This window comes from Myotis brandtii, unplaced genomic scaffold (genome assembly GCF_000412655.1).
Source record: "Myotis brandtii unplaced genomic scaffold, ASM41265v1 scaffold165, whole genome shotgun sequence".
NCBI classification, from domain to species: domain Eukaryota; kingdom Metazoa; phylum Chordata; class Mammalia; order Chiroptera; family Vespertilionidae; genus Myotis; species Myotis brandtii.
Window position 1 is genome coordinate 3,672,440 of NW_005356042.1, and position 19,799 is coordinate 3,692,238.

The 19,799-nt window shown below is 48.7% G+C and overlaps 1 protein-coding gene across 13 annotated transcripts in view; it reads left to right on the forward strand.

Annotated features, from left to right (window-relative positions):
* The window catches only part of ANKRD11 (ankyrin repeat domain 11), a 211,311-nt gene that overhangs the window by 184,465 nt on the left and 7,047 nt on the right, over positions 1 to 19,799 (forward strand). For 11 of the 13 annotated variants that reach the window (XM_014536642.1, XM_005862491.2, XM_014536641.1 and 8 more), the window contains 5 exons: positions 4,114 to 4,284; positions 4,494 to 4,697; positions 5,988 to 6,130; positions 8,455 to 8,602; positions 9,073 to 15,701. In XM_014536642.1, the coding sequence (XP_014392128.1) occupies positions 4,114 to 4,284; positions 4,494 to 4,697; positions 5,988 to 6,130; positions 8,455 to 8,602; positions 9,073 to 15,701 (7,295 nt within the window). Of the gene's footprint in view, positions 1 to 3,560; positions 3,655 to 4,113; positions 4,285 to 4,493; positions 4,698 to 5,974; positions 6,131 to 8,454; positions 8,603 to 9,072; positions 15,702 to 19,799 lie in introns of those variants that run through there. The other 2 variants (XM_014536644.1, XM_014536645.1) reach the window with 2 other exon arrangements.

Consider the following 19,799-nt stretch of genomic DNA (forward strand, 5'->3'; position numbering starts at 1 on the left):
TGTGGATGCATCTGAGTTCTATTGGGGAGTGAGACTCAGTCGCAGGAAGTGGGACTCTGAGCGCTGACTCCTGCACACAGAGGTCCCTCAGAAACATCTGCCCTTGGCAGTCCTACTCCCCTGGGAAAAGGCCCCATTCTAGTCAGACAGCTGCAGTAAAGAATGCAGCAAGAGTGTGTTCTAGAACGGATGGGTTGAGAAGGAGAAAGGGCTTAGTAGGAAGCCCAGTGATGGCCTGGGGAGGGGAGGGATTCTTGCCAGCTGGGTGGCCATATACCAAGAAGGCCTGATAAAATGTGCACCGACTTCACAGAGACCAGAGGTGAACATGCACAAGAATATAGGCGTTGTAGAGATACAGGGTGCTGTCACATCACCATGTTTTCCTAAAGATGTAGGGGGATTGGCCAGGCTCATGTGAAACCATCTTTCATCCATCAGCTTAAGAGGAGTGCCACAGCTGACATTGGAATACCAGGAACAAAGTAGGAATGAGAAAGATAGCAGACAGACTTGAGGGAACAGGAAGTAAGAATCTCGTAGGAAGACAGCCCTGCTCCAGCTGTTGGGATCATAGGCCCAGCTGTTTCCCACCCATGCTTTTCATCACTCTGCCTTCCCTGGAATTCTGCCTCTGGATATCACCTGCAAAGCCCTTGGAGCTGTTAAAGCATGTGATAGCTGCTCTGCAACCCTGCCCCCCTCCCACTCCCAATCTAAACGTGGGGGGATGTTTCATAGACTGGCTTGTTAGAGCCATACCTTCGACCTCCACGTGCTGCTCAGCTGTAACATGGAACTACCAGTTTTCCACTCTGAAACTTGGCAGATGCCATTTGGAATTCATATAAGTTCTACTTTGTTTCTGGTTGGATATTACAAATAAAAAAAATAGCAGAATGCCAAAGGAGTTGCCATTTGTCCCAAGTGTTCCTCCTCTTGCCCTGAACCCAGCATTGCACTGGCCAGTGAGGGTGCTGATTGTTGAGGCACATTGCCCACCTGGAGTAGGAGGCAGATTTTATAGCCTCCCACCTCTGAGAGGTTGGCCTTTGCTAACAGGACATAGTGGGCCAAGGCTGGGCTGGGAGGTGTCTGGAAGGAGAGCAGCGGGATCACTTCTGTAGCATTCAACAACACCCTGTGTGCATGGTGGGCCTCAGCTTCATGGCCTCATTGAGGCTGGGCCAGAATGGAGAGGCTTCCTCTGTCGGCAGGGCTTCTGCAGGCTCTCCTTCCACCCCAAGACTCACAGCCTGGCCTGACTCAGACCCCTCAAGATACTGGTAGCTTTGAGTGCTTGTAGAAAATGATATTACACCCAAGGCTCTTGTGGGGCAGCCCAAGGCACCTATGAGGGTGTGAATTCATCCCCAGGAGAGAGTCTGCACCCTTCCCTCAGCATCATTGAGAGCGCTTACAGCTCATGGCCATGAGAGAGAGGGAAGACACAATCCTGCCTTTGCTGAAGCAGAGGCAGAGGGAGGGATGGTTGGTAGAGTATGGAGAGGTGCCGGGCCACCAACCGCCCAACACACAGGGCTTTCTCCACACTCCATCTCTGACCTTTGTTCCTTCCTGAACAAAGGTGCCATTGGGTCCTGCTCTGCAACCAGGGACAAATTTACTGCAGAAAGCCCTCTGGGTAAAAGGTCACAGATTCTCAGCTGACACTCTCAGAAAGTGTGCAGTGAGCTCCTGGAGGTCCCTGTCCTGCCTCCTCCTACCTTCTTGACCCCTAAAGAGATTACTGTCTGCAATGGCACTTGAAGACAGTGGCTCTTTTGCCTTCTTTCTGCTTGGCTCCTCTGGCATTTTAAAGTTGCTGTTACATTTACCCTGAAGACTTACCACTCAGGCCCTGCCCTCCCCTGGGTCCACCTAGCACCCTCCACATCTGCACACAGCAGAGAAGCTATACCTCTGAAGTAATTAGCAGATGTCACCCACAACCAGGAATTCTCCACACTGCTTTTCTCAGGTTCTGCTTTCATCCTCTTCCCAGTAAGCTTCCTGTCTTCATGGCTCTAGGTGAGGGAGAGGCAGTGGCCTTGTGAACTGTGTATGTTTAGCAGGGGCACCGTGATCAAGAGACGCTGAGAGGCTAAGAGGCTGACTGTTTGAGACCAAGCAGTGCTTCCTGGGAGATTGGGCAGAAGTGGGGTCCAGCTCACAGAGCGTGGGGAGAGTGCATGTGTCTTCATCCTGCGTTCCTGTGGGAATTACAGTGGACATTCAGAACCCTGTGCTGGAAACACCTCCTCAGTGGTGGGGCATCACATCTCTGTCCATGGAGGGGTCCTGGTTGGTTTGTGCTTCTGGAGAACTGCCGAGGAGGTGGGTCCGGCCTTCCCACTGGTCTTTGCTTCTATCATTATTTGTACCTTGGCAATGGAAAATTCCGTCATCTTCATCATTGGAATGTGTCATGTAAGCAAGCAGCAAATGAGCAACTGGGTAAATGTAGAGAAGGCAGGCAGAGCATGGAGCGGCTGCAGAGATTGGAGCACTCAGCTGTGTAATAGCATTTAAACCAAATGATTTGGATACTATGACTTTCAGTCATTTCAGAAGTGGGGTGGAATTTATGAGAGTGGCTGTGCCAGAACTAGTTCGATATCCTGTACAGAGACTTCCTTGAAGGCTCTTGCCTCTGGGATATATCATGAGGCCCTGTTGCTTGGAAAGGAGGTTGTAGGTAGAATTGGAGATGCATAAGCCAGGGTCATCAACAAAGATTATTTCTGGAATTTACTTCCTTTCTCAGACTTGTGCTTGTGGCTTGGTTGAAATTAATTGTTGCTGGTGATGGTGACCTGTGGTGCCCGAGTTATCACCTCAACTCATAAATCAGCATTCTCACCAAGTCACAACTTTAGTTTTTAAAAAGGCAATTTAAAATACATTTTAAAGAAATAAGTTTATGAAAATCGTTCCTTAAGGAAATAAAAATGATGGACATGTTTGTGGGGCCTGAGGTGGTGAATAGTAAAAGGAATATTATCATTTTGGGAAGGAATGGACAAGGTGGAAATGTGATCTGTTTAGTCCTTGATTCACATATGTCACCACCTCTCTAAGGTCAAGCCCCAGCCAGGGACCTGAAGACAGGGGCTCCTTGGATATGCCAAGTGGGAAGCAAGGGTAACATCCCTCAGAGGAGAGTTTCAGAGACCCACGTCTCCTTTCCTGCCTGCAGCTTGCACCCTATGACCTAGAACACCCTGCAATATCTTGGCCCTGAACAGGGTCTCCACCCCAAAAGCATGGGCTTTGGGGGAGGGTTCTGAGGCTCTTGATGGACCCCAAATTTCCCCTCAACAGGAGGGTGAGGTGAAGGAAGAAGGCAAGCTTTTACCTCCTGGAGTTGGGGGTATCTTTTCTCTCCCTCAACCCCTGCCTCTTTTAAAAGAAGCAGCACATGCATTTCTGTTGAATGTTGACAGGGTATTTTATAATGGGTGAGATAGGTGGAAGAGTTGCTTGTTATGAGGAGGCTAAGACGGGATGGCCGCGCTGTTCCATCGTGTCTTGTTAGTGCTCTGTGTTGATGCCTTTAGATGCCTCCAGCTCAGTCCATGTCGTGGTTCAAGGCGGGTTCGCTCCTCGAAGCGCCATGGCATGAAATGGAGGTGCCTAGAAGCAAGAAGAAAGGTACAGTACTGCAAGTCGGCCTTGATCTGTTTATGTATTTCTAAACTATGTTTGCCATTTTATGTCTGTACTGTTTGGAGGCGGGACGGGAAGGAGGACTTGAATTACAGACACGTGTATTTAATAGATGGAGACCTGTCCTGTGTGAGCCAGGACATTGGTGATCAGCTGTCCCCACCGCCTTGCGCATGGTGGGTGGTCTGGGGAGGCACCTGGAGCCGAATAAATGGTTGGTGGGGCCTCATCTTAGCAGGCTTCATTGGTTAATAACAAGGTGTTGGAATTGTATCTCACAGTTACACTGGAAGAGGTGATGATGGGCAGCAGGAGTGTTGCCAACTCTATTCTTTCCCTTTCCCTGTGAGGTGGGAGGCAGGGGCTCTGAAACTCCAGGTAAGGCTCTGGGTTCCAAGGACTCCATGGCATGAAATATCCCCCCTCTCCTCCACCACCTCACAGAGAAGCAGGGTCCTGAGCGGAAGAGGATTAAGAAGGAGCCTGTCACCCGGAAGGCCGGGCTGCTGTTTGGCATGGGGCTATCTGGGATCCGAGCTGGCTACCCCCTCTCTGAGCGCCAGCAGGTGGCTCTCCTCATGCAGATGACAGCTGAAGAGTCTGCAAACAGCCCAGGTGAGACACCAGGATGATGGATGGTGGGTGCTTTCTGGGACTGGAGAGGCTCTCTCCCTGGGGATGGGCACCCATGCAAAGCCATCCTCTTTCCCTCGTGAAGACAGCCCAGGTTCTGGAAATTTCTACAAAGCAGAGAACACGCCCAGGCCCAGCCTCACTGGCTCTACCCCCAGTAATGCTCCACCTGTCCTTTCCTTGGCCTGCAGTAGATACAACACCAAAGCATCCCTCCCAGTCGACAGTGTGTCAGAAGGGGACGCCTAACTCTGCCTCAAAAACCAAAGATAAAGTGAACAAGAGAAACGAGCGTGGGGAGACCCGCCTGCATCGGGCTGCCATCCGGGGAGATGCCCGGCGCATTAAGGAGCTTATCAGTGAAGGGGCGGATGTCAACGTCAAGGACTTTGCAGGTGAGCACTCCCAGCACCCAGGAGACGGCAGGGCAGGGGAATCCTGCAGCAAGTTCACAGGCGGATGTAAGGCTGGCCTCTAGAGATACGGAGCTCTCTGGCCAAGTGTCATCATCCTGGCAGCAATAGCCTTGCACTGGGATCAGCCTGGCAGGAGCAAGAGTCAGACCCTGGGCCCCTATGGTTCTTTGGGTGTGTTCTAGATGCATGAGGTAGATGTATAAGTTGTTATTTCTGAGATGGAGGAATTAGTGTTTCTTGGAAAGTATTTAAAAATCATTTTGTTTTTCTTTATTTGTAAGAGAATTGAGGAATTTTTAGCTATATTACTCTACTGTGTTATATAAACCCCAATTCTGTGCTGAGAATTCATTCTTCCTGGCTCCTCAAGGAGTGCCTCTGGCATATTTAGGAAGAAGTCATGTCGCCTAAGCAGAGGATACCTTTGTGCCTGACATCCCAGGGACACCTTCCCATCTTCCAGGGGAGAAATGTCACCCTGAGACTCTGCTTTTAATATGACAAATGGGTATGCTTCCCTGACCTGAGACAGGCTGAGGGAGGGCCCCATAATTGCATTTCAGTGTTGCCCTTTTTTGCATAAAATATTTCCATTATGCCATGATGCATAATCAACAGAATTGAGCTGTTAAAGGGGAATAAGAACATAAGATGAGCAAAGGAGTCTTCATGCAGAATACTTCTAGATTTTTCCCATTGCCCTAGATACTAGTTGATAGTATCTGACCAACATCTAATTTAGCACCTTTTTTAAAAGAAGCAATTGTCCTATATCAAGATTTTTCACAGCACTGGAATTTGTGTCCAAAGGAGTGGGCCCTGTTTGCACACTGATGTGTGTGGCCACTCTACCTGGTGGCAGATTGAGGCTCTGGGCTACCGCCAGGGGAATTCTCCCGATGTGGCCTCATCTATGTGCTCCATAGAGGGTGTGTTTCCAAAATGGGAGATTTTTCTCCCCAAGTGTTGATGGATGAGCCAGACTTAGGCTCTCCTCATGATGCTGTGTTCACCAGTCCTCCACCCTTATTGTTTAAGATTAACCCTGCAGGTGGTTAATCTGTAGGGTTAACAAGCCAAATATCCCTGAGCATACAAGAGGCACCACAGTAAAAAGCATTCAGGGTTTCCCTGGATCTCTAGCCTTTCAGTGCAGAGCAACGCCCTCCAGGGCTCTTTCTTGTCATCAGCTTCCTTGGAGTGCTGCTTTGAGACAGGGATGACGTTCCTGAGGATTAAATAACATATGTCCTAAGTGTCTGTTTCCAGGCTGGACAGCACTGCACGAGGCATGTAACCGAGGCTACTACGATGTTGCCAAGCAGCTGCTGGCTGCAGGTGCAGAGGTGAATACCAAAGGTCTGGATGACGACACGCCCCTGCATGATGCTGCCAACAATGGGCACTACAAGGTGGGTCTCTTGTCTGACTTCCACATCGTTCTGTAGCTCCTGCCTCTCTGTCTTCGTTGTCCTTCATGTTTGCTGGGTAACTGAGAAGTTAGTCTTTATCCCTCACCAGAGCTGTCCTCTCTGACCAGCCCAGCTTTCTCATCCTGGATCAGCACTTGGATGGCCTCTCACAGTTCCAACAATCAGTACTGTCTGCATTGTGTGGGACAGGGCCCTGCTCTGGCCACGCAGGTGTAGTTGGATTTTAGTAGGTGACCATCATACCGATAGGAAGGGGGGGATCCTGGGGATTGCTGCTGGACCCTGTCCTTGTTCCTGTGGTCCTACTAAACTAGGGAAGGCCTTGACTGATGTGATGCTGAGGGGTGTAGCCAGTCCAACAACAGTGAGTACCCAGTGCACGGTTTCCCCTGAGAGGACTAGGCTTCCTTGGGGAAATGACTGCCTCCAGGTCTGAAGCAAGAGATATACTAGTACATGATGTGCTTGGTGCATCTTGTGCTACCAGAAAGCAAGGCAGTCACAAAGATGAAGTCTTGCTGCAGTCATTACCTGAACCATCTTGACGAGGCCCCTGCATGGTGAGGATGATGACACCAGTAGATCAGAAATGCTCCTTATGACAGCTCTGCCTGGTCACTTTTGGCAGATACCAGGGAACCAGTAGCATCAAGAGTGTGATGAACATAATTTGACAAGTCGTTGCGAGGGAGAGAGAGATTGGGAGGGCACTCTGAGTTAAAAGATTTCTGAGACAGAGAAATCTGAACACTGATTATATATTTGATGTTAGGAATTATAGTTAACTTTTTAGGTAAGATAATGGCATTATAGTTTCTTGATTTTAAAGAAACCTTTTAGAGAAATATACTGAAGAAGTAAATGAAATGTGTGTGATTTGCTAAAAATACCTGGAGGAGTGGGCAGATGTGGGTGACATGAAGCTGACTGTGAGCTGGTAGGTGAGGAAGTAGAGAGGAAGGAAGTCGTCATTTGAAATCTCTCTATTTTTTAAATTGTCATTTTGAATCTTTCTATTGTGGAAAATGCCAAAGAGTGTGGAGTCATGGTGGGAGAGGCACAATAATGGCCCCCAAAGATATCCCCATCCTGATCCTGGAACCTGTGACATGTGACCTCACATAGTAAGGGGGCTGCAGATGGAAAAAAGTGAAAGACCATGAGATAGGAGATGATCGTGGATTATCTAGGCTGGCCCAGTGGCCTTCAAGGGTCCTGACAACAGAGATCCTTTCCTGGCTGTGTCAGAGTTGCAAGCAGAGGCAGGAGGGAGGAGGACTTGAGGGAGACCTGAACTGCACTGCTGGCCTTAGAGTCAGGGGCCATGGCAAAGGAATGCAATGGCCTCCAGCAGCTGGAATGGCCTTCAGCTGGTAGACAACATGGACATGGAACCAGAGTCCCCCTCACTGCCAGGAACCCTATATGCATGGAAAGGAAAGAGCCAATACCACACATCAGCTGGATCAGGGGGACTGATTTTGGACTTCTGACCTCCAGAATTGTAAGACGAAGGTGGTGGTGATTTGTTAGAGCAGCAATAGGAGACTGTCCTGATGGAGCAGTAGAAATTGTAACTACTGAGTGAAAATAGAGTATGTGAGTAACAAGAGTTATATCCTTTTTAAAGATTCTTCTCATGCTCTTATCTCAGACTGGACTGAATTTAATATTTGTACTTCAGTTCAGTGAATCAGCTGTCATGGGCATATAATCAGCCCAGGTTGCTGACAATAAACAGTTGAACAGAGCTATTAAAAGATCACCTTGACCATCCTTACCCATATAAAATAAAGCACTGAAGAGATTATCTTATTTTCTAAAATAAATGAAAACATAAAATAAACCAGCTTGCAGAAGCTTGGTCTTTGTTTCCTCTCTCTGTAAACCCCCCTCCAATAAGAAACTTCCCCCTAAACTAGTAGAACCCTTTCATGATCACTGGACCCTGTTGGATGGTGAGCTCATCACATTGGCAGGAGGGGAAATCTTATGTGAGAAGATTCCAGTAAAGTGGTCGACTCGTCATGAGTGAAGAGGTCTTCTGTGGGAGCTGGAACTGTTCTATTTGCAAGAGAGCCTGGGAGGGGTGCCAGGATTCTGTTAGGGTCCTTCCTGTGGAAGAGGCACAGGTCTAGAGACCCCACCAGAAAGGGTTGTGCACACCAACTTCTGGCCCTCTGCCTTGGTTGTTCCCTGGTTAAGCTCAAGGTTCTCTGAACAAGTTACAGTTTTACACGGTTACTATTGTACAGTCAGTGTTTCTCAGAACACATCCTCAAGCACCTGCTACTGTCTTGTAGGTGGTGAAACTGCTGCTGCGGTATGGAGGAAATCCTCAGCAGAGCAACCGAAAGGGCGAGACACCGCTGAAGGTGGCCAACTCGCCGACCATGGTGAACCTCCTGTTGGGCAAGGGCACCTACACATCCAGTGAGGAGAGCTCAACTGGTCAGTGGCTGGGCATCAGGCTATGTTCAGGGTGGGGGTCATGGGTGTGGGAGCAGGGTGTGTGACACTACAAGGTATAAACCTCTCAGTACTGCTGTGATAACAGAGGCAATGTTGGCTTTCATCTGCAGATCAGCACACCAGGTCCCAACCTCCTAGACACCTGGCACTTACAGGAAATTCTGGACTGAGGACCTGGGGTTTCAGTACTAAAAAACCTGCAGGCTTATCCTAAGATACCAACCTGTCTTTGCACAAACCTCTCTTTGGTTTCCTTCAGCCCATGATTGGCCTCAGATTTCACTAACTCAAGTGAAGTGCTTTTCTGTGGGGTTTCCAGGACTCTCATCCTAGGGTGACCAAGTGCTTGGGGAGGCCTTTCTCTAAGTCACCTCTGAGACAGCTTTCCCCCATCCATGTCTGCAGGTGTTTTGAATCTGCCTCTGACTCTTTCTCCTTATTTCCAACAGAGAGCTCAGAGGAGGAAGACGCCCCATCATTTGCACCTTCTAGTTCAGTTGATGGAAATAACACAGACTCTGAGTTTGAAAAAGGACTAAAGCACAAGGCTAAGAATCCAGAGCCCCAGAAAATTGTGACCCCTGTCAAGGATGAGTATGAGTTTGATGAGGATGACGAGCAGGACAGAGTCCCTCCAGTGGATGACAAACATTTACTGAAAAAGGATTACAGAAAAGAGACTAAATCAAATAGTTTTATTTCTATACCCAAAATGGAAGTGAAAAGTTACACTAAAAATAACACGATTGCACCAAAGAAAGCGGCTCACCGCATCTTGTCAGACACATCAGATGAGGAGGACATTGGAGTCACTGTGGGGACAGGAGAGAAGCTGAGACTCTCTGCACACACAATTTTGCCCAGTAATAAAACACGGGAACCTTCTAATTCTAAGCAGCAGAAGGAAAAAAATAAAGTGAAAAAGAAGCGAAAGAAAGAAACAAAAGGCAAAGAAGTGCGGTTTGGGAAAAGGAGTGACAAATTCTGTTCCTCCGAGTCAGAGAGCGAGTCCTCAGAGAGCGGTGAGGACGATGGGGACTCGGTGGGGAGCTCTGGCTGCCTTAAGGAGTCCCCGCTGGTGCTGAAGGACCCCTCCCTGTTCAGCTCCCTGTCTGCTTCCTCCACTTCATCTCATGGGAGCTCTGCCACCCAGAAGCATAACCCCAGCCACACAGACCAGCATACCAAGCACTGGCGGACAGACAATTGGAAAACCATTTCTTCTCCTGCCTGGTCAGAGGTCAGTTCCTTATCAGACTCCACGAGAACAAGACTGACCAGTGAGTCTGACTGCTCCTCTGAGGGCTCCAGTGTGGAGTCACTGAAGCCGCTGAGGAAGAGGCAGGAGCATAGGAAACGCAGCAGCCTACAGAGCACTCTGTCAGAGAAGAAGAGCTCCTTCCACCCCAGTGTGGACGGTGCCATTCCCAAACTAGACAAGGAGGGAAAAGTGGTCAAGAAACATAAAACAAAACACAAACACAAAAACAAGGAGAAAGGGCTGTGTTCAGTTAGTCAGGAACTCAAATTGAAAAGTTTCACTTATGAATATGAGGACTCCAAGCAAAGGTCGGACAAAGCTATACTTTTAGACAATGACATTTCCACTGAAAACAAGTTAAAAGTATTAAAGCACGATAGAGATCACTTTAAGAAAGAAGAGAAGCTTAGCAAAATGAAGTCAGAAGAAAAAGAATGGCTCTTTAAAGATGACATAATAAAGATCTCCAAAGATGAAAAGTCACTCAAGAGAATCAAAGACACAAACAAAGACGTCAGCAGGTCTTTCCGAGAAGAGAAAGACCGTTCAAATAAAGCAGAAAAGGAGAAATTAGTGAAGGAAAAGTCTCCAAAAGAGGAAAAACTGAGACTGTACAAAGAGGAAAGAAAGAAAAAGTCCAAGGACAGGCCCTCAAAATTAGAGAAAAAGAATGATTTTAAAGAGGACAAAATTTCAAAAGAGAAGGAAAAGACTTTCAAAGAAGATAAAGAAAAGCCCAAAAAAGAAAAAATTTACAGGGAAGATTCTGCTTTTGATGAATATTGTAACAAAAGTCAGTTTCTGGAGAATGAAGACACCAAATTTAGCCTTTCTGATGATCAGCAAGATAGGTGGTTTTCTGACTTGTCTGATTCGTCCTTTGATTTCAAAGGAGAAGATAGTTGGGATTCTCCAGTGACAGACTATAGGGACATTAAAAATGACTCTGTGGCCAGGCTGATCTTGGAAACGGTGAAAGAGGACAGTAAGGAGAAGAAGCGGGAAAACAAAAGCCGGGAGAAGCGAGACTACAGTGAAAAACGGAGCGACAAAGATGCTTTCTTTAGAAAGAAAGACAGGGACTATCTGGATAAAAACTCTGAGAAGAGAAAAGACCCAATTGAAAAGCATAAAAATATCCCCAGCTATCTTTCAGAAAAGGACAAAAAAAGGAGAGAGTCTGCTGAATGCGGGCGAGACAGAAAGGACAGGGATCTGAGCGACATCTGCAGGGACAGGAAGGACCCTCTTGAGGTCACCAAGGAGCGGAAAGATGGCAGAGTGAAGGCTGAGGAGGCGTACAGGGAGGACCTGAAGGAGTATAGTTGTGAAAGTGTATTCAAGGACAGGTCTGACTGTGACTTTGGGAAGAGTCTGGAGCCTTGGGAAAGGCATCATTCGGTGAGAGAGAAGGAGAAGAAAGACGGCCTTGAGAAGGAGAAGAAGGAAAAAATAAAATTAGAAAAATATAAAGATAAGTCCAGTGACAAAGATAAAAGTGAAAAGTCTATCCTTGAAAAATGTCAGAAGGACAAAGAATTTGATAAATGTTTTAAAGAGAAAAAAGATACTAAAGAAAAACATAAAGATATACATAGCAAAGACAAGGAAAGAAAAACATCTCTTGACCAAATTAAAGAAAAAAAGGAGAAGAGTTTCCCTGGAATCATCTCAGACGACTTCTCTGAAAAAAAAGATGAGAAAAAGGGCAAAGAGAAAAGCTGGTATATTGCTGATATATTCACAGATGAAAGTGAAGATGAAAAAGATGATTATACAGCAAGTGGATTCAAAATTGGAGAGGCCAGTGAAATGCAGAGGGCAGACAGCCTCCAGGAAAAAGATGATGGGAGGGAGCCATACCCCTCAGACAGACACCGGAAGCACTCTGTTGACAGGCAGCACTTAGAGAAGCAGAAAGAGAAAGAACTTAAAGAAAAGAAAAAGGAAAAAGGAACCACAGAAGGGGCGAAAGATAAGAAAGAAAAAGTCTTTGAAAAGCACAAAGAGAAGAAGGATAAAGAGTCGACAGAAAAATATAAGGACAGGAAAGACCGAACTTCAGTTGACTCTATTCAGGAAAAGAAAAACAAACAGAAGCCCTCCGAGAAGGTGGAGAAGAAGCCCTCTGCAGAAGACAAGGCCAAGAGCAGGCACAGGGAGAGGCCAGACAAGGAGCACTGCAGAGAGAGGAAGGTGTCGAAAAGTGCTGAGGTGGAGAAGAGCCTGCTGGAAAAGTTGGAGGAAGAAGCTCTGCATGAATACAGAGAAGATTCTAATGACAAGATTAGTGAGGTGTCCTCTGACAGCTTCACGGACCGAGGGCAGGACCCAGGCCTGAGTGCCCTCCTGGAGGTGTCTTTCACAGAGCCTCTGGAGGAGAGGGTCAAGGAGAATTGCCCACAGGAGAAGCTGAAGGAGAAAGAAAGGCATAGGCACTCTTCATCCTCATCCAAGAAAAGCCATGATCGAGAGAGGGGCAAAAAAGAAAAGTCTGAAAAAAAAGAAAAGAATGATGATTACAAGGACATTGGCAGCAGAAAGGACTCCAGCCAGTATGAAAAGGATTTCTTGGATGCTGATGCTTATGGTATTTCTTACAGTACAAAAACTGACATAGAAGATGAATTAGATAAAACCATTGAATTGTTTTCTACAGAAAAGAAAGATAAAAATGATTCTGAAAGAGAACCTTCCAAGAAAATAGAAAAGGAACTAAAGCCTTATGGATCTAGTGCAATCAGTATCCTAAAAGAGAGGAAGAGACGAGAGAAGCACCGAGAGAAGTGGAGAGATGAGAAGGAGAGACACAGGGACAAGCACGGTGAAGGGCTCCTGAGACATCACAAGGATGAGCACAAACCTGCAGTCAAAGACAAGGACAGTCCTCTAAGTTCCTTTAAAGATAAATCCAAGGATGAAAGCCTGAAACTCAGTGAGACCAAACTAAAGGATAAATTCAAGGAAACTTTAGATAAAGAAAAAGGTGACTCTGTAAAGATCAGCAACGGAAATGATAAGTTACCACAGTCTAAAGACTCAGGCAAGAAAGATGTCAGGCCCAGAGAGAAGCTTCTGGGAGATGGCGATCTAATGATGACCAGCTTCGAGAGAATGCTTTCCCAGAAAGATCTGGAGATTGAAGAACGCCACAAACGGCACAAAGAAAGAATGAAACAGATGGAGAAGATGAGGCACAGGTCTGGAGATCCTAAGCTCAAGGAGAGGATGAAGCCAGGTGAGGACATGCGCAAGAAGAGTCTGGATATCCCTCCAAAGAAGCCACTGGGACTGGACCCTGCCCTTAAAGACAAAAAGCTCAAGGAGTTGGCTCCTGTTCCACCAGTCCCTGAGAATAAGCCCCACCCAGGACCAGCTGTGGACTCCAGAGACTGGTTGGCAGGACCTCATATGAAAGAGGTCTTGCCTGCTTCTCCCAGGCCTGACCAGAACCGGCCCACTGGGGTGCCCACCCCCGCATCTGTGGTGTCTGGCCCCAGCTATGAGGAGGCAATGCACACGCCCAGGACCCCATCCTGCAGTGCTGACGACTATCCTGACCTCATATTTGACTGCACAGATCCCCCACCGGTCTCCAGCACAGCTGCCAGTGCTTGCTCCCCCTCCTTCTTTGATAGATTCTCTGTTGCAGGGAGCGGGATTTCGGAAACCCCAAGTCAGACGCCTACAAGGCCTCTGTGCACAAACCTTTATCGCTCAGTCTCTGTTGATATCAGGAGGACTCCTGAAGAAGAATTCAGCATTGGAGACAAGCTGTTCAGACAGCAGAGTGTCCCTACCACATCCAGTTATGACTCACCAGGGCAGCACTTGGAGGATAAGGCCCTTGTGCCCCCAGGTCCTTCGGAGAAGTTTGCCTGCTTGTCTCCGGCGTACTACTCCCCAGACTATGGCATCCCCTCCCCCAAGGTGGACACTCTGCACTGCCCACCCACAGCCGTGGTCACCACCACCCCCTCTCCAGAGGGTGCCTTCTCTGGTTTACAAGCAAAGTCCCCCACTTCACACAGAGATGAGCTGTTGGCCCCATCCATGGAGGGGACCCTTCCCCCTGACTTGGGCATTCCCTTGGATGCCACAGAGGACCAGCAGGCCACCGCTGCCATCATCCCCCCAGAGCCCAGCTACCTGGAGCCCCTGGATGAGGGCCCCTTCAGCACGGTAATCACAGAGGAGCCGGTTGAGTGGGCTCATCCTGCTACCTCGGAGCAGGGCCTCTCTTCTAGCCTAATTGGGAGTGCCCCGGAAAACCCTGTCAGCTGGCCCATGGGATCGGACCTTATACTTAAGTCTCCACAGAGATTCTCAGAGTCCCCAAAACATTTCTGTCCTGCCGAGTCTCTCCACGCTGCTGCACCTGGGCCCTTCGGCACCACAGAGCCCCCTTACCCAGTCTCCCCTGTCCCATATCCTCTGCCGGTCCCTGAGCCAGGACTTGAGGAAGTTAAAGATGCCTCTGCAGAAGCAATCCCAGCTGCCATTTCCACTGCAGAAGAATCAGCCCCTTTCGCCTCTTCCTCCAGGCTGGAGTCCTTCTTTAGTAACTGCAAGTCGCTTCCTGAAGCGGCCCCTGATGTGCCCCCGGAGCCTGCGTGTGTGACCACCGTGACTCAGGTGGAGGCTCTGGGTTCTCTGGAAAATACCTTCCTGGAAAATGGCCACAGTCTCCCTGCCCTGGGACAGGTTGATCCAGTGCCCTGGCCCGATGCCTTCCCCAACTCTGAGGACGACCTGGACCTGGGGCCCTTCTCACTGCCAGAGCTTCCTCTGCAAACTAAAGATGCTTCTGATGTCGAAACAGAACCTGTAGAAGAGAGTCCTCTTGTTCCTCCAGAAAGTACCCCTGCAGGGGCCCCTGTGGTCCTGAATGGTGGGGATGTGGCTGCATCAGCTGCTGAGGAACAGCTCGTGCTGTCTCCTGATCAGGCAGCTACCCGGCTCCCTGCTGAGCCTGAGCCTGAGCCCTTGCCCTTAGAGGGGCCAAAGCCAGACATTGTTCTGGAAACCACAGTGGAAGCCGAGGCTGTGTCAGAGGGGAGGGCCCCTGAGGCCTCCGACTCCAGCCTGGGGCTCACACCAGCACCCCCAGAGCAGCATCCACTAGGTAGTGGAGATGAGGAGGTAGAGGGCCCAGACCCCTTGGCAGCATCCCACAGCACACCTGAGCCCTCTGGGGACAGCCCTGCACAGGCACAGGTGGTGAACGGGGCTGGCCCCCATGACAGTGCTGGGCTTGAGGGGCCTTCAGGAAGCGTCCAGACTGAAACTACAGAACCAGAACCCAGACCCACAGCTGAAGCCCCAAAAGCCCCCAAAGTGGAGGAGATCCCCCAGCGCATGACCAGGAACCGGGCTCAGATGTTGGCCAACCAGAACAAGCAGAGCTCGCCTCCTTCCGAGAAGGAACCTGCCCCTGCCCCTACCCCCAGAGCAAAGGGTCGATGCTCTGAGGAGGAGGACCCCCAGGCCCAGCACCCACGCAAACGCCGCTTTCAGCGTTCCAGCCAGCAGCTGCAGCAGCAAATGAACACGTCCACACAGCAGACACGGGAGGTGATCCAGCAGACACTGGCTGCCATCGTCGATGCCATAAAGCTGGATGATATAGAGCCCTACCACAGTGACAGATCCAACCCGTACTTTGAATACTTACAGATCAGGAAGAAGATCGAGGAAAAGCGAAAGATCCTCTGCTACATCACCCCACAGGCACCCCAGTGCTACGCTGAGTACGTCACCTATACAGGCTCCTACCTCCTAGATGGCAAACCGCTCAGCAAGCTGCACATCCCAGTGGTGAGTGCCAAGGTGGAGCCCCAGACCCCAAGGGTGCCAGTCAATGGGTCAGGACCCTGTTTGCTGTATGTCTAAATGCAAATGCCAAACTGTTGGGATGCCAGAGCTTGGAGTAGGTGTGCCATCCTGGGGACCACCCTCCAACATGGATGTCCATGTTGATACAATCCCTCTGGGTCAGGAGATCCAGTTTCCTCTTTGTCATTCATCATTTTTCCTATGTCATCTCCCCATCCAGTGCCTGACTGGGTCATTGAGTGCCCTTGGGTCCATGCCCACGCCCTCTTGACTGTCACCCACTGCTGTGGCCGCACCCTGTATATCTCCAACTAGAGTCAACCCTGGTGCTGCTCAGTCCCTGGTCTCCTCAATGTCTTGCTGACCAAGGACCCCACCTCCATGTCAGGCACACCTGCACAGCATTCCCCCTTTCTATATCTCAGTGCCTCCTTTCAACTCCCCCCCCCTTTTTTTCACATAAAAGTTCTTAATTTATTAGTCCTCTTATGAAAAATCTACACAATCACCACAGATAGTCACTGAAGATTCCACTCTCCAGTTCACTTTTAATAGCACCAACATTGACCTTTGCAGTTCCTGCCTGACTTTCTTCATTCCCGTTCTTGCATTTCTTTCTCTGTTTTCTTAAGGTCTTCTTATACAAGTCTGTTTTCTTTGCGTAATCCAAGGAATCATAAATCATACCAAAGCAGCTGTCATACCAAAATGGGTTCTGAATCCAAATACAAAGATGACATTTGGTGTGGTCTTACACATTTTGGCTAGTTTTCTCTGAATTTGTCTAAGGTACTGTTGCCTTCCCAGGGTGAAGGACATCAATAACCATTTGTTTCTGCTGAAGTAACCTGTTGGCTCATGAACTTCCTGGTCCAGATAGTTAACTGTGTCATTTATTATGGCAGCTAATCTTCAAGCAGCCAAGAGCAAAAGAGTTTTCTCAACTTGTTTTAACAGCTAAAGGCCTCCACGGGGATGTATGGCCTGGCTCCAACCCCAGCCCGTCACCCATGAACTCCTCTACACCTCTTATCCTGGTTCCCAGCGGTTCCATGTTACTGACCTGAGGTCAGGCCTCAGTTCTCGTCCCACTGGAGCCCTAAGTGACCCTGGCACCTTTGTCACCTGCTCAAAGCACACCCTTCATTGGGCTTCCAGGCTTCTCTACCCAAGCGGGTCTGTCCTCAGCACCCACCTGTCTCTGCACTGTACCCAGGGCCTCTATTTTCTTTCTTTTTTTAATATATTTTTATTGATTTAAGAGAGGAAGGAAAAGGGAGGGAAACATCAATGATGAGAGAGAATCATTTGTTGGCTGCTTCCTGCCTGCCTCCTACTGGGGATTGAGCCTGCAACCCGGGCATGTGCCCTTGATTGGAATCAAATGGGACCCTTCAGTCCACAGGCCAATGATCTATCCACTGAGCCAAACCAGCTTGGATCCTCCATTTTCTTTCAGCCATTTTCATTCGTTGATGGCTCACCCTCCACCTCAACCTGATGACTCTTGGTCTGTGCAGATGTGACACATTTAATCCCCGCTTTGCACGTCACCCTCCACTCTTATCCTCATGCCATGAGCAAATTCATCTATATGGGGTTCTGCAGGCCAGCACCTCCCATGTCACTGCTTGTCCCAGTCCACTCTCTCACCTAGGCCAGCTCCTGCTTCCTCCTTGCCCATTGGGGTCTGTTCTCTGCACAGCAGGCAAAGAGATCCTTTTATAGTGGAGACAGATCTCTGCCCTCTGCTCAGCCACAACCTTCCTGGCTTTTCAGGACTCCAGCCTAATGTGCTCCCAGTGGTCACCTGTTCACACAGTGTGCAGTTGACTTGCTTCATTTCTTAGACCATTCCACCCTTTGAAGAAAAGCCAGGACTTCGGTTTGATTTGCCTATTAGGCCCAGAATGAGCCTCAGTCACAGCTGTTGAAAGGATGCTGGTCAGGATTCCCCAGAGGGAACTTCCTGTCCCAAAGGAGGGTCATGTTGGATATATGTGTTCTGCTGTCAGATCTTGGTGTTCCAAAAGTCAGTATCTATGCTGGCTCTCCATCAGGCAGTAGGCTCAGCTAACCAAGATTGACACCCAGCATCTTCTGAATGAGTGTGAGTGGCTCTGAGCATCAGGTTCAATGGCTGAGGCATGGGGGCCCAACTACCAGGGCCACCACCCTTCCTGCCCAGCCCAGCACTTTGTTCCCAGGGAGCATGGCTAGTTTTGAACCCAGCGGGATGTCATTAGCATAACACTCCCTTCTCCTGGTACACTAACCCCGAGCTGTTCTAGGGAGGGGAGACTGAGGCAACCTTGCCCTTGTCTGGCCTGGGAGGATCCAGCTGTCTGCCTTCATCTGGGTCACTAGATTCTGAAAAATCTGGCCTAAGATGTGTTGTTTGGTGAGTCTTTTTTGTTGTTTTATTGTTTAAATTTTAGTTACCAAAATAAAAGAGTACCATGACAAAGTTTAGAAAATAAAATAGTAGACGTCATTATACTCCTACTACCCAGGGTTCACCCTGTCAGTGGTCTATACATCTCTACTTCTACTGGATTCATGCCTTTTTAGAAGAAAGCTCTGTTTTACTTCCTGTTACCACATAATTGAGCACCCAGGCTGTTGAGTGAGGGCAACAGCGGTCAAGCTTTCCTGGATTTCTCACCAGACCAGAGGCTTGAGGCCTTGTTCCAGCAGCTGTGGCACCAGGTCTTGGTGCTTTTTCTTGAGGATCCAGAAATGGTGGTGCCTTAGAAATACTAAAACCCGAAAACAAGAAAGGCTTACACCTAGATGCACCACTGTGTTTGTGTCTTCCCACCTGGTACCACCTATGGGTGGCCCAGTAGAGTCAGAAGAGGAAGGCACACCAAGACCCCATGGGGCTGGGTCCTTTGAGGCAAAGGGGATGGAGCAGAGCCTGATGAGCGAGGTGTGCCATTGAAGAGACCAGCTAGATGTTCTAATGTCTTATTTTGAGCTAATTTTAGACTGACAGAGTTGAAAGCACAGAGTATATGTTGTGCCCTCACTGGGCTCGGATGCATCTCCTCCTGGGTCTCCAGGGCTGTGGTTGGTCATCCACCCCTTGTCTTCCTTGAAAGGCACAGTTTGATGACCCTTTTGAGGAATATTGATTAGATGTTTGGTCTAATGTCCACACCTGGATGGAGGGACATGTTTTTAGTGAGACTGCACAGATGTGACATGAGGTCTTGGTGTGTTATGTCTTGTTCTTGGTGTCAGCAGTCGCATTGTGGCGCAGTTGCTGTCTTTCCCTTTTTAGTTGATAAATATCTTGGGGAAGGTACTGTGAAACTCTTAAGGCCTATTATCCTCGAGCTTGTGCCTATTTTAGTCTCCTTAATGAATCTTGTCTGCAGCAGTCAGTCCTGTGGTGTTGGCCTAATGATTATTGTCTACTTCCCTCTCTCTGTGTTTATTGATTGGAATGCTCCTGTAATCCAACAAAAATCACCATTACTTATTTTGTATGCAAATTGTTCCAGCCTTAGCCATTAGGAGCTCCTTTAGGTTGCTCCATCTTTCTGAACATGCTCTCACTTTACAGCCTCACAAGATGTTCCAGCTGAGTCCTGTCATTAGCCACGTGGTTCCTTCTAGTGGGAATGGTGCTTAGAAACCACATCCTGGGTGCAGGATGTGGTCACTGTCCTGAGTGACATAGCCAGGTGAGGTGTGTTACTCTGCATCCCTCCATCTGGTTTACATTGAAATCTTGACTTCATCATGTGCTCGCATCTTCCTTCTTTAAGAGAGAGACTCGGTTCTTCTTACTGCAAGGTGTTTACTGGCCTGTTCACTCCCAGTATACATGTCTCATTTCACAAGTGCTGGCCCATCCATGAAATGCCTGCACTGGTTAGATGGCATTTATGGTGGTTCTTCTGGTCTTTCGCCTAATGATATCTTTTCCAAAGTAACCCAGGCCCCTCACTTCCCCACTCTGACCCCCAGCAGGACAGTCAGGCTCTGTTGTTGCATGTGTTCCATGTTGGCACCTGCATCCCATTTGGTGTAAGAGTTTATTTGGGGGACATGAAACCTCACTATTATAAA